A 13023-nucleotide genomic window follows, 5' to 3' on the forward strand; every position below is an offset into this window, starting at 1 on the left:
TCCACATCAGTTTTTCTTTCAAAATAAAAGGTAAGATTTATTTATTTTTTACACCGTATATTAGAGAGCTGGTACAATCGTCTAGCACTCAAACTTTCTAAGTGCTAGTAGAAAAGTGCACACCAACATTTGTGGGAACAGTATTTGACCTTTAACACAACACTATTTTCAAACCAGGATTAATATCTGATGCTACAACCATAGACATAGATTTGATACAGGAGAAATGAAACCGATCCAAAAATGATTCCAAACGTTGACATTCCAACCGACCTTTCTGAATGCAAAAATGCAATGACAAATGTCTAGCATTTGTTAGGCAACACTCCTTGTCCTTTTGGGCTCGTCGAACGCTTAAACAAAGCCACTTGAAGGCTTCACTCAAACTTGATTCCCTGGGCCAGAGGAAGATCTTTGCTGTAGTTTATCGTGCAGGTTGAACGCCTCATGTACTGCTTCCATGAGTCACTGCCAGACTCTCTTCCACCTCCTGTGTGTTTCTCTCCACCAAAGGCTCCTCCGATCTCCGCTCCGCTTGTAGGAATGTTGACATTCACGATGCCGCAGTCGGATCCTTTGGGCCCCAGCCAGCGGAAAACCCGACCCATATCTTTAGTGAAGATGCTGCTGGACAGGCCCTGCTGGACCTCATTGTTCCAGGCAAACGCCTCCTCTTCTGTCTTGAAATTGAGGACGTACAGTATGGGGACAAAGGTTTCGGTGTGGACAATGGGAGCGTCGTGAGCCAGCCCTGTGATAATGGTGGGCTCCACGTAGTTTCCAGGACGGTCCATCACCTTTCCTCCGCAGACCACAGTGCCACCCTGCTGCTTGGCCTTCTCAATAGCTGCCAGATACTGATCCACAGCTTGTTTGGTGTGCAGAGGCCCATAAAGGGTGGTGGAATCCCAGGGGTCTCCGATGCGGACTTGTTTGTAGGCCTTGGTGAGCCTCTCAACCACAGCGTCATGAACACTCTCGTGCAGCATCAGCCTCCTGGTGGTGGTGCAGCGCTGGCCAGCAGTTCCCACAGCAGCGAAGACGGCAGAGGGAACCACAAGATTCAGGTCGGCATCCTCAAACGCGATGATAGCATTGTTTCCACCGAGCTCCAGCAAATTACGGCCGAACCTTTCTTGCACTGTCATGGCCACCATCTTGCCTACATGGGTGCTGCCAGTGAACGACACCAGATTCACCCGCTCATCCTTTGCCATGGCTGTGCCAATATCAGCGCCTCCGCAGGTCATGGAGCAGATAGCACCCGGCAGGTTGTTCTTTTCCAGCACCTCGGCCACGATCTTGGTAACTGCAACACTTGTGAGAGATGTGGTCGGAGCTCCTTTCCAGAGGCAGACATTGCCGCAGGTCAGAGCGATGGCATTGTTCCAGCCATAGACAGCCACAGGGAAGTTAAAGGCAGTGATGATGCCGACAAGACCAACTGGGTTCCACTGTTCGATCAAGGCATGGCCTGGTCTCTCTGAAGGCAGCATGGGCCCGCCAATCATTCTCGACAGACCAACAGCATAATCACAGACATCAACATATTCCTGAACCTCTCCCACTCCCTCAACATAGATCTTGCCCATTTCTAGGGACACCAGGCTCCCGAGGACGTTAATCTTCTTTCTAAGAGCATCTCCAATCTGCCTCACAATCTCCCCTCTTTTGGGAGCTGGAATATCTGCCCACATCTTCCAAGCCTCCTTCGTCTTCTGGACAGTTTCTTCATATTCCGCCATTGTTGCCTGGGTTACTCTGGCAATCGGCTCATTGTTGGCGGGGCAGTAGGATGTGATGACCTCCCCGCTGCCTCCCCAGCTCCCATTGTAAACACCAGGGTTGTCCTCAGACAGGCCCAGCTCTTTCAGCCAGGAGTATTTGGGCTGGTTGATGAGGAGACTTGACATGGCTGCTGACTGCTGCACAGATGCAAATTTATTTCTCAATAGTAGCCTGCTGTGCCGAGCAAAGGTCAGAGTGAGGCAGCGCTGCATGGGTGCTGCAAGTAAACCAAGTTTTAAAGTTATTTTACAAGTTTCAAAATGTTTGAAGAACATTTATAAATGATTGTTGACAGAATAATCTCACTACAACATTCAGGTGAGCTTGTATCTAGAGCTGCAACTAACAATTATTTTCATAACTTTCATATCTGTTGATAATATTTTTGAAATATGTATCGAGAATCGGTTTAGTTAATAACATTTCCTAGATCCCGAAGACACGTCATATTATCTTATCAAATTATTGTCACTGAAGTAATCAATTACCTTTCACCTACGGATGTGGAGTTAACGTTCAATCCAAAATGAATAAATAACTTCAAAAGTTGCTTAAGCTGCATTTTAGTCTAATGCGGGGATGGTGATGGCCTAGTGGTACGGCTTGCAAATACAACACCAGATGGTTGTGAGTTCAATACCAGGGCTGCCACCATTGTGCCCCTGAGCAAGGTACTTAACCCTGAGTTGCTTCAGGGAGAGAGTCTGCTAAATGACCTGTACTGTAATGCACCATTCAGCGAACATGTGCTACAGGGAACACGGACAGTCAACAGGTGTTGACCAGAGCCTGCAAGTATAAAAATAGGAGCTTATGTTACGACTCTTTCTCTATGAATGCATTTAGATAAGTACAGTGCAAGACACCCAAAATTCCTATTTTGGGTGATTAGTTAGTTAGTTGATTAATCAATAACTTGATTAACACAAGATAAATCTGAAACAATTTTTAAAATCAGTTCTGCGTTTATAATTTTATTGAACCAAACATCCACTGGTTCCAGCTCTTAAAAATGTGACTATGTTCTGCCTTTCTTAGTTTTCGATGATATAAAGTGGAATCTCTGTGTTTTGAACTGTTGGTGACACCATACAAGCAATTTTAAGAGGTCACCTTGGACTCTATTCCTTATTGTTTGGTATAATACTGAAAATGTATGAGATTCTTATATAAAACATTAAGTCAATATACAAAATATCTACAGCAGAAGCCACAAGTTACTCAATATGTGTTTGGATTGGGACTGATTATTACTTACAACTTTGGAGTTGTATGCATTTCATGCAAAATAGTCAATGAGTTATACAATCATAGCTCTTCTAAGACTTACATTTCTAGCCAGTAAATTACTCAACCATAGCCAACATACGCGCTTGCGCATGAACCAAATTTGACAACCACGAGGCTGTCAAAACTTAAGTTATTTATGGTATTAAAAAATAGACAGTTAACACAGACAATAACTATGAATTTAAACCAAAATCATAATTTCAGATTAGCATTTTTGAGATTCGAAAGTATGCATATCAGTGTTGCTACTTTTGCAGCATGAAGTGACATGGTCGCTGAGATCAGCGTCAATCTTGTTGCGTTTAAACGACCGTGACTCAAGGTCCTACGGTCAACACACTAACATCATTGTGCTGTTATAAAACCTGCTCTTACACTATCTGTACATATACTTTTTAAAGATTAAAAGTAAGTTTATGCTACTTACGTATCAGTTTTTTCTCACGTTGATATTAAGAGCGCAGGGCCACGTCCACTCCAGAGTATGGTCGTACTTGCAGGCTGTTTCCGTCACAGCTAAAACGGAAGTACTGATGCTGTGCTGCGTTCTGATTGGTCAGCCGCCTCGACGCAGTGTGGCGCCTGCTTTGTTAGATTGATCCATGCTAACAAACTCCCTTTGTTGTGATTAACCGTTTAGCGGTTGTGATTCTGCTGTAATAACTTATATTAAGAAGGTTGCCGTTGAGATAATATAGAGGATGAGTGGCGGAGTGTATGGAGGCGGTGAGTGGGCTCTCATGATTCAAATAAAACGAAACTGTAGTCCACGTTGTCCCGTTCTGTAGCTTTAGCCAGCTTTATGGTTAGCTTGCTATGCTATGCTAGCTATGCTAACGTCTATCTCCGCGGTAGACTAAAGCTACATTCTTGCTAACATCTTTAATGGGTTTAATAATACGTGTATTTGTTAACACTGTAAGTGCGTCGTTTTATGAGCTTGGTTTGTTGATGCAACCATGTAACCCCGGTCCGCTAAGCTAGCTAGCAAGGAAATGAATGGAAGTGGGTTTGCCGAACTCAAAACCAGTTCCGTTTGTATTTCGTTAACGTTATCATCGCTTTCTTAAGCTTGGAGATACAAGTTTCATTGTGATTTAACGCGACAATTGAACGATATAACGTTATTTAAGATTACGTATATTTAAATAGTTTCAGTTGACAAACACATAATGTTATCCAAAACAAAACTTCACGGATGTTTTTTTCCGAACTGTAATAACTTCTTTATTGAATGGATCTGCTGGAAAATTAACATTGTCATACGATAAGAAATAAATATACAATAATATGCAAATATCAACAATATTATTAAATACAATAAACATCAGTTTCAAGTTAAGTTATAGAGAAAATAAAATATATATATTTCCAGCTATACATTGATATATTTAACTATACTGGAGTACTTCCCATAAATAGGGACACAGGAGTTAAACAATAAAGCTGAATGAATGAAGAAAATTGTGCACATGCATATATCATACTCGTATATGTGTGTGCACTATATATACAGCAGATTTTCTGAGAAATTTGAGTTAGTATGTGCTTATTATTACCAATTTAGACACACCCAATTGTGTATCATGATATCTAGATTAATAAATTCATCACAATATGATTCCATTGAAAGATGATACATTATATTGAATTATTGCCCAGCCCGATGTCAATTGCAATAATAACTATGCCCCAGTATTAAAGTTAGATTCAGCAACACAATCCTTGTGCAAGCTTTATGTAGCTTTATTATAATAATATAATATTGTAACACCCTAAGTTTATGTTGCTGAAACGGATGTGAAAAATCCAGAAGAACAGCTTGTGTGTGTGTGGTTCAAGTAACATTTCAGTACAGACATCTGATTTGAAATATAAGAGCCGTATTGTGTTTTTCACCTTCACACCACATACTTTATTTATCTTTAGGAAGGAGATGTTTATTGTCCATTTTATTCTGTTTTCCCCCGCTCTTTTATTTTTAGCTAAGTAATCTGTTTAATAAATCTATAGCTTCGACATCAGAGTCAATAAATACTGAGCAATATGTTGCTATTTTTATTTGACTTACTTTAATTATTTCAGCACTACAAGTTAACATTCAGTTATCTATTTTAATATGTTTTAATTAGTGAAGCACTGATATCAACCAATAACACTGATGATGAGTCGAGATACAGCTGTGCAAAACAGGTTAAACTTTGTCTTTATTGAGATACTTTCCTTTTTGGAACTTGCTTTTCATAGCTTGTCACTTATAGTAAGTGATGTACTTTTAGGAAAGGAAACATATATTGCAACTAAAATGCCATTTGTTGTTTTAGATTTCAAATCTATGTACAGTATTTGCTGAGGAAGTAAACTCTACTGACCTTCCTCATGTGGCTAATTTTTTACTGTTTAAATCTTTGCTCCTCTGTCATTTTGCAGATGAGGTGGGAGCTTTGGTGTTCGACATTGGCTCATACACTGTAAGAGCTGGCTATGCAGGAGAAGACTGTCCCAAGGTAAGTGGATTGCTCAAATGACCTGATTAACTATGTGTCTTTTCTTCCTCTGCGCATCCTCTTACCTCCGGGGGTTCGCCAATGTCAAGAAATGAGGGCTGTCACCCTGGAGACAGGCGGCATAAATTGAGTTCAGATCGTTCCGGAGTGCTTGCTTGGTTTTGATTTATCTATGCTTTAGGTGGAAAGCTTGATTGTGTAAATATTATATATTTGATAAGAGAAATGTCCATGACCATACTCTCATTAATCTTTATAATCTGTGTAATATTGGCCCTGTGCTCATACCACATTATTGTATGTACTGGTCATCTTCTGTAATGGGATTCAGTTCCATTTGATACTATGTGCCATATAGTGCTAGACCTCACCTCATAATCCCCATCCTTAGACTTTTCTGCTTTCAAATATAATGTGTTATCCTTATTAACCCTAGTGTCGATACCAGTGGTTACAATACTAGTGAAATTCTACAATTCTTGATGCCCATTTCGGTACCGCCGTAAAAAAACAACAATAAATCACATGTACTCCAAGATACTTTCCTTTATCACCGTTTGCATAGGCCTACTGGTTTTTGTTAGGAAGTTAAAAGGGTCATGATTCACTCTTTATGTCAATGTTCATTTTCTTCAGTCAGTGTTTTGGATGTGGTTGATCTTCGGATTAAAGTTTTATTGAATGTGTGTTCTTATGATTGATATTGCTAAACCAGAGTGTGTGAGAACGTATCTTGACCTGTATTTTGTCCTGTTTTGCTTTGGCTCGGCTCAGGCGGACTTCCCCACGGTGATAGGTGTGACTCTTGACCGAGAGGATGGCAGCACGCCAATGGAGACGGATGGTGAAAAGAGCAAGCAGAGTGGCACCACCTACTATATTGATACCAACCAGCTGAGGGTACCCAGGGAGAGCATGGAGGTCATGTCTCCGCTCAAGAATGGCATGAGTGAGTGTTGACTCATGACGTGTGATATTTTCCTTTCTTCTTGCATTAAAATCCAAAGAACATTTTGGTTTTTAATTTCCATTTTCTTGGGCTAGGGTTATGGATTGGCCAGGCTGTTTCAAAATGTTCTACTCTGTATGTGCAATGCTGAGAAATGACATTTTCACCCCATAAGTGCATAACCCTGTTTCTTGTCCTGGTCTGTGACGTAAACTCAGCAATGAATATTGATAATTCAGTCTGCTTGATCCATACCCATAATTAGACTATTTTGGTCGGACTGTGATCCATCTTTGTAGATGAACTCGTCACAACCCTGACTGACGTATAGATGACTGCTGTTCATCATGAATATTAATGAGATTATTTGAAGACCAAGCCAAATCATTAACATAAGCTCTCCCGTGATCGTCTAGTTTCCTCTTGGTGGAAGGCAAACCCCTCTCCATCTTGAGTTTACTGCCATGTCTGCCTGACGGTGATCCTTTTTTCCCCCTCCTTGTTTGTTCTTCTTCTTCCTCGTGGACATTCAAAGCCAGATGTGGGATTTATGCCCAGAGCAGTTCTTAATGCTAAATTTGAGCCTTAAAAAAATTGCTGTTTGGATCTTGGAATATTTTCCTATGTTTTGGTCTTAGACTAGATTTCCTACTTTTTTAATGTAATTCTTATGGTTTCTTCCTGTTCAAAGTTATTTAGATTAACTATATTGTGTTTCTCAATTTGATAATTATTACCCTATTACTATTATTAGGGTGCAATAGAAGATTATTTTAATTATCAACTAACTCTTATTTATTCTTTAATCAACTATTTGTTTAGTCTAAAAAAGTATTAAAAATGCCCTTTATGATTCCCAAGAGCCCTCTGTGAGGTCTTCAAACAACTTAAATTTACAATGATATCAAAAGCCTCACTTTGGTGAGGCTGGATCCAGTGAATATTAGCTTTTGTCTTTGATATATGATTTAAACATCAGTTATCAAAATAGTTGTAAATTAATTTCCTTGCTATTGACCGATTGCGTTAATTGTCTAATAATTTCCACTTGTCCAAAACATTTAAAGCCAAAATTCTCTGTTATGAATGAAAATATTTTCTGCTGCGTTTGATATCTGTCACCTCAGGAGTATTGCCGACTGCGGATATGAAACAAGCGCTCCGGTGCACTGACCTAGCTGATGATGCTCATCAGAATCTGGTCCAGTGGAGTTTGGCTGTGAGGCTATTTAGAGACGAGTGTGACACCAAAATTAATTGCAGCAGAACAGCACTGTGGGACTTGAGGCTCCCTCAGAGGGCTGACCTGGAACATCGGTGCCCGATGTTCAAATTATTATCCAAAAAAGTTCCTCATCGCTCTATTTTCTCTACCATCTGACCCAGCAATGATGATGGAAGATGCATGTTTTTTGTGACGTTGATGTTTTTAGTCCTGCAGCTATAAATAAAATGAATCTATTAAGACATAGCTACTATGTGCTCAATGTCTTTGTCTGTATACAGGATTTCTTCATGTGTAAAAAAAAAACATATTAAGATTGTTTTCAGTTTAAAACCCACATCTTTTTGTTTTGGTTACCAAAACGGCACATTATTTCCCAAAACTAGAACTGGAATAATAAGTTTGCTATCACATGTAAAGCACAGATGATTGTTTCTTCTTTGTATTCACCTGTATATTAGCCGCAAATATTAAATCAGCACTGATTTGATATTTAACAAGACCTGCCCTTGTTTTCTTATCTGTCCCTTTTACAGTTGAGGACTGGGACAGTTTCCAGGCCATCTTGGATCACACCTACAAGATGCACTTCAAGTCTGAACCCAGCCTGCATCCAGTGCTCATGTCAGAAGCATCGGTAAGTTTGAACACTTGCTACTTATTCTCTAATTTTACCACGGTCAAACATTATTCACATAGTTGGAATTTTTCAGCCAACAGCGAAACGCTGTCAGATTAAAGTCCTGTTCTGTCTTAAAACATTAACTCGTAGGGAAATACTCACAGTAGCTGGTGACCGTTTGAGATGCTGATTGTTTTAACTGTAATCCACATACGGTGAGGCGAGGATTTGAAGAGAAGAGTTTGTGTTTTGCTGACAATGATGATAATAAATAACTGTTGTAGCCTATTTTCTGTTTTGTGTCCGCAGTGGAACACACGAGCGAAGCGAGAGAAACTAACAGAGCTGATGTTTGAACATTACAACATTCCTGCTTTCTTCCTCTGCAAGTCAGCTGTGCTATCTGCGTATCCTTTCATTTCGTCCAGAAAAGGATGGGAGACGGGGCTAAAAATGTCTCTTTACTGTTTGATAATATTCTCAGAGTACTGTACAGAGATACAGAGAACTTATACTCCATCTCTTACATGTTGAATTCTATTACATTTCCTTTACTCTGAGTGTCTCAGCTTTGCCAATGGGCGGTCTACAGGCTTGGTCCTTGACAGTGGAGCCACACACACCACAGCAATTCCAGTGCATGATGGCTACGTCCTGCAGCAAGGTGAACACTTATCATGAATCATTCGTCATAAATTGATGATCTACCGGCAGATTTGACCCGGTTTACAGATGAAACTAAATAATAAGGCATTAATTACATAAGAGGAGTAGTGAAAAATGTATAATCCTCCATTGATTCATGTGTCATCTTCTCTGATTTATGTTGCCATCTGCTGGTTGGCGCGTGCATCTCAAAACTTGCCAATCAAGCCAGCTTGTTCCCACAAGTGTTCAGTTACTGTACTTGACTGTATTATATGACAAGTCATGTGTTATACATTTTCTCTAACAGGCATCGTCAAATCGCCGCTGGCTGGAGACTTCATGAGCATGCAGTGTAGGGAGCTTTTTCAAGAGTTAAATGTTGAAATAATCCCCCCTTACATGATTGCATCAAAGGTAAGATTACATTATTTTAGAGAATCTCATTTCAGTGTTTCATAGGTTGAACGGTATAAATAATCTAGTAGATAAATTTGGCATATATTGCTCCAGCTTGATGACCTGCTGTTGTTCTTGTAGTAGTAATAATAGGCATCAGGGTGCAGGACAGGTGAAGATGGTGATTGACAAATACTCTAGAATGAACAAATGTGTATTTACTAATGCAGTAACGTTGTGTTTTGAAGGTTATGATAAAACATGTATACAGTGATGTAGTGAAATGTTTCCCCCTGTTATCTAAATGTAAATGTGCCTACATTTAATTAACTGGCTGTTTGGATAAGTAAATGTTAAAGCATATTAATATTCATTTTGTATTTAGGGTGATCATAATGATCACTCTTGGATGTACATTCTTATAAAAACAGTATGAACTGAGTAATATTGTGGATGGGAAACCTAGCACAACCAGATTAATGTAGCACCAGCCTACAGGTCTGTAGCACACAGGTTTGTAAATCACATAACAAAGAAATCCTCAAATTTAACCAGGGAGATTTAACTTCACTCTTTACTACTTTACTTTACAGGATGGTGTGCGAGAGGGCTCAACGGCCAGCTGGAAGAAAAAAGAGAAACTACCTCAAGTCACCCGCTCATGGCACAACTACATGTGTAACGTAAGCAGCAAACTTAGACTCTTCTACATTTGTTGTATCCTTACAGTAATACAATCATTGCTGATTTGGTTAGTATATATTGTGTTTTGTTAAATATGTGCCAACTTGTGATTTCTTAATGTTTGCAGTGTGTGATCCAGGACTTCCAGGCAGCTGTGCTGCAGGTGTCAGACTCGCCATATGATGAACAGTAAGCAAATTTAATACGCATCTGTCGATTAGGTGGCCATGATCCTTTACGTAAACCTTCAGCTTCTATGGAGGTTTGCATGCTGAAAGTAAACCTCTTTTTGAAAGGGTCATATGTCAAGCTCATCCCATAATAACTAACTCACAGGTAACTAGAGACGCACTGATCGATCGGCCACCAGTCTCATATATGCACGTCAACTTAACACAGACATAAAACGTCACAGCCACACAATCACGCACCATTTCGATGATGACTTTTATTTGTCCAGTAATCTGGAGCATTTTTATTTCTAGATTTTTTTGAGTGATGGTCCTGTAACTTGGTGTAGTTTTGGAGAATATGTAAGTTGTTTAATAGTCTGTTTTTTGTTTTTTATAAACGTATAATTGAATTTCAAATTTTACATGAAAGAAAAGTGGCAAAAATGTTTCTGTTAGCTTTCAATTATAGTTCTTAGGAAGAAAGTTGGAATCAGAATCGGCAGTTCAGACTTTAAAAAAATTAGAAAATTGGCCAAGAAAATTGCAATCCGTGAATCTCTAGAGGTAATGCCCTTCTCTTTCATCAGGGTTGCTGCACAGATGCCCACAGTGCACTATGAGCTGCCCAACGGCTACAACTGTGACTTTGGGGCTGAGAGGCTGAAGATCCCAGAGGGGCTGTTTGACCCCTCTAATGCCAAGGTGCTGTATGTGTGTGTGTGTGTGTGTGAGGTAACAGGGCTAAAGCTAAACGCTGCTCTAAACAAGGAACGCTCGGTCATGAGAAGTTGTTTCCAGTGTCTAAGTGTGTTGCTTTTTATGTGTAATGAATTAGTTTTGATGTTTGTTGTGATCACTTCAGGGCTTGTCTGGAAACACCATGTTAGGAGTTGGACACGTGGTGACGACCAGCGTGGGAATGTGTGACATCGACATCCGGCCGGTGAGTAAACATTGCTTACACATTTTGTAGTGTCTGAAATATGTTTCCTGTTCTTTAACACTTGAGTTTGACTTTTAAATCCATTTAAATGACTCTCCTAATAAGAATTAATATCAAATGACTGAACAGGTAAACATGTCTTGCCTAAACCTTTTTGTTGACGATGAATTTTGCCAGGAATGTAAATGAATCGTTAACGGTGAGTTTTAGGCCAACCCGCAGCTTCAATTAAAATGCTATAAACGATGCCTGGCATTTTATTTGTTCGAATGCAACACGTACTCTGGCAAAGATCAACAATTATCTTGAAATGCAGGAAATCCTTGACTGAAAGTAGGTGTAGCTGGTTGAGGCAAATTGGGCATGCCCAATACAAACTCTCAACCTTTTGACTTTGTTTCTCAGGGTCTATACGGTAGTGTGGTGGTGACCGGAGGAAACACGCTCATTCAGGGCTTCACAGACCGACTGAACCGAGAACTCTCCCAGAAAACCCCTCCGGTGAGTTAATGCCACCGCTTCCTCACACACTGTCATTAACATTATTATCTTAGGCTGTTTGTTAATGATGGACTGCAAATCACAACATAAGTATTGATTTATGCATCGTTGCTTATGTGGTCTGATCTTTTTAAATACATAATTAAACAGTGCTCTTCTTCCTGCCAGAGTTTAACATGTTTGTCTGTGATTTGCAGAGCATGAGGCTGAAGCTGATCGCCAACAACACTACAGTGGAGCGTCGGTTCAGTGCCTGGATAGGAGGCTCCATCCTGGCGTCACTCGTAAGGACACACGGCAGTTAAAACTGTGTTTATAAGAATATGTCAAAGACAGGTTTTTAATCTTTATGAACGTAGTTCTTGAGGTAAAGGAAACTCTCATACACTGATGGGATTTAAAGTGTGTGTGTGTTGTGTGTGTCTTTTTATCCTGATTTATTCAATCCATCAATCTGTTTTTTTTGTGTCTGCCAGGGAACCTTCCAACAGATGTGGATCTCCAAACAAGAGTACGAAGAGGGAGGAAAGCAGTGTGTAGACAGAAAGTGCCCTTGATTTGATATCCAATTCCACCCTCTCCATCACTCTTTGTCACAAGCTCAACATCATGAGTCATTCACCTCTGACCCTGACTCAGGAACAGCCACAGATGATCTTGCTTTGTATGATTTGTTCTTAAAATAGTTTCGTCTGGGATTTACTGTGAAAATCCGACATTCGCATCTGCAAAGTAAACTGTCACTATGATGAAATGGGGTTTAAGTTCCTTTGTTTGTCATTGGTCAGTAGCCTTATCTTTAGATTGTTGGAGTTCTGCGGAAACCTTGATCTTGTACGTGTAGGTTCGAATTCAAGTTTTTGATTGCAATATAGAAAACGTGAGAAACACAGAATTTGCTCTGCAAGGTTTCTGCAGAATACTGACTTGGTAAAATGTGGGTGATGTGGAAGAACAACTTTACAGTTTGGGGTCAATGTCTTCTGTTCATATACCTTTTTATTTTGTGTAGTACGTAAACTCATCAGATGCAAAAGCCGTGTCTTTGCTTATTGGTGTCAAGTTAAACAAATCTGTATTTAATTTTCACTTTGCTCGTCATTGGCCACATGGTCTTTCAAAAATAAAGTCTGTTTTTTGATAAATGTATAAAAGCTCATAGTTACTTGTAATGGAAATATAAAGTAGCATTAACACATTTAACTAGAAGGTACTCTGCTTGTGCTGCTCAGTGCCAAGATTTTTTTTTATTATTAAATAACTCAACAGCAGCAATGTCTCTCCAGAAATCATGCCC

At 39.8% G+C, this 13023-nt stretch overlaps 2 protein-coding genes across 2 annotated transcripts; one reads left to right on the forward strand and one right to left on the reverse strand.

Moving 5' to 3' along the window:
* Positions 1 to 10: 10 nt before the first annotated feature.
* aldh7a1 (aldehyde dehydrogenase 7 family, member A1) lies at positions 11 to 3655 on the reverse strand. The gene is made up of 2 exons (XM_029429174.1): positions 3506 to 3655; positions 11 to 2005 (listed from the first exon to the last, which is right to left on the reverse strand). The coding sequence occupies exon 2, from the start codon at positions 1998 to 2000 to the stop codon at positions 378 to 380; it is 1623 nt and encodes a 540-aa protein (XP_029285034.1). The 5' UTR covers positions 2001 to 2005; positions 3506 to 3655; the 3' UTR covers positions 11 to 377.
* Positions 3591 to 12875, forward strand: actl6a (actin-like 6A). The gene is made up of 14 exons (XM_029429175.1): positions 3591 to 3804; positions 5509 to 5585; positions 6360 to 6534; positions 8296 to 8396; positions 8691 to 8788; positions 8951 to 9045; positions 9337 to 9443; positions 10019 to 10108; positions 10237 to 10298; positions 10870 to 10984; positions 11145 to 11225; positions 11631 to 11726; positions 11924 to 12010; positions 12203 to 12875. The coding sequence occupies exons 1-14, from the start codon at positions 3780 to 3782 to the stop codon at positions 12281 to 12283; spliced, it is 1290 nt and encodes a 429-aa protein (XP_029285035.1). The 5' UTR covers positions 3591 to 3779; the 3' UTR covers positions 12284 to 12875.
* The last annotated feature ends 148 nt before the right edge of the window (positions 12876 to 13023 follow it).

This window comes from Cottoperca gobio, chromosome 4 (genome assembly GCF_900634415.1).
Source record: "Cottoperca gobio chromosome 4, fCotGob3.1, whole genome shotgun sequence".
In the NCBI taxonomy this organism is placed as follows: Eukaryota; Metazoa; Chordata; class Actinopteri; order Perciformes; family Bovichtidae; genus Cottoperca; species Cottoperca gobio.

Coding starts and splice junctions, on each gene's coding strand:
- aldh7a1 (XM_029429174.1), bottom strand. CDS start 2,000: ATGCAGCGCTGCCTCACTCTGACCTTTGCTCGGCACAGCAGGCTACTA.
- actl6a (XM_029429175.1), top strand. CDS start 3,780: ATGAGTGGCGGAGTGTATGGAGGCG. Junction 8,789..8,950: donor AAGTCAGCTGTGCTATCTGC/GTATCCTTTCAT, acceptor TGAGTGTCTCAG/CTTTGCCAATGGGCGGTCTA. Junction 9,046..9,336: donor TGGCTACGTCCTGCAGCAAG/GTGAACACTTAT, acceptor TTTCTCTAACAG/GCATCGTCAAATCGCCGCTG.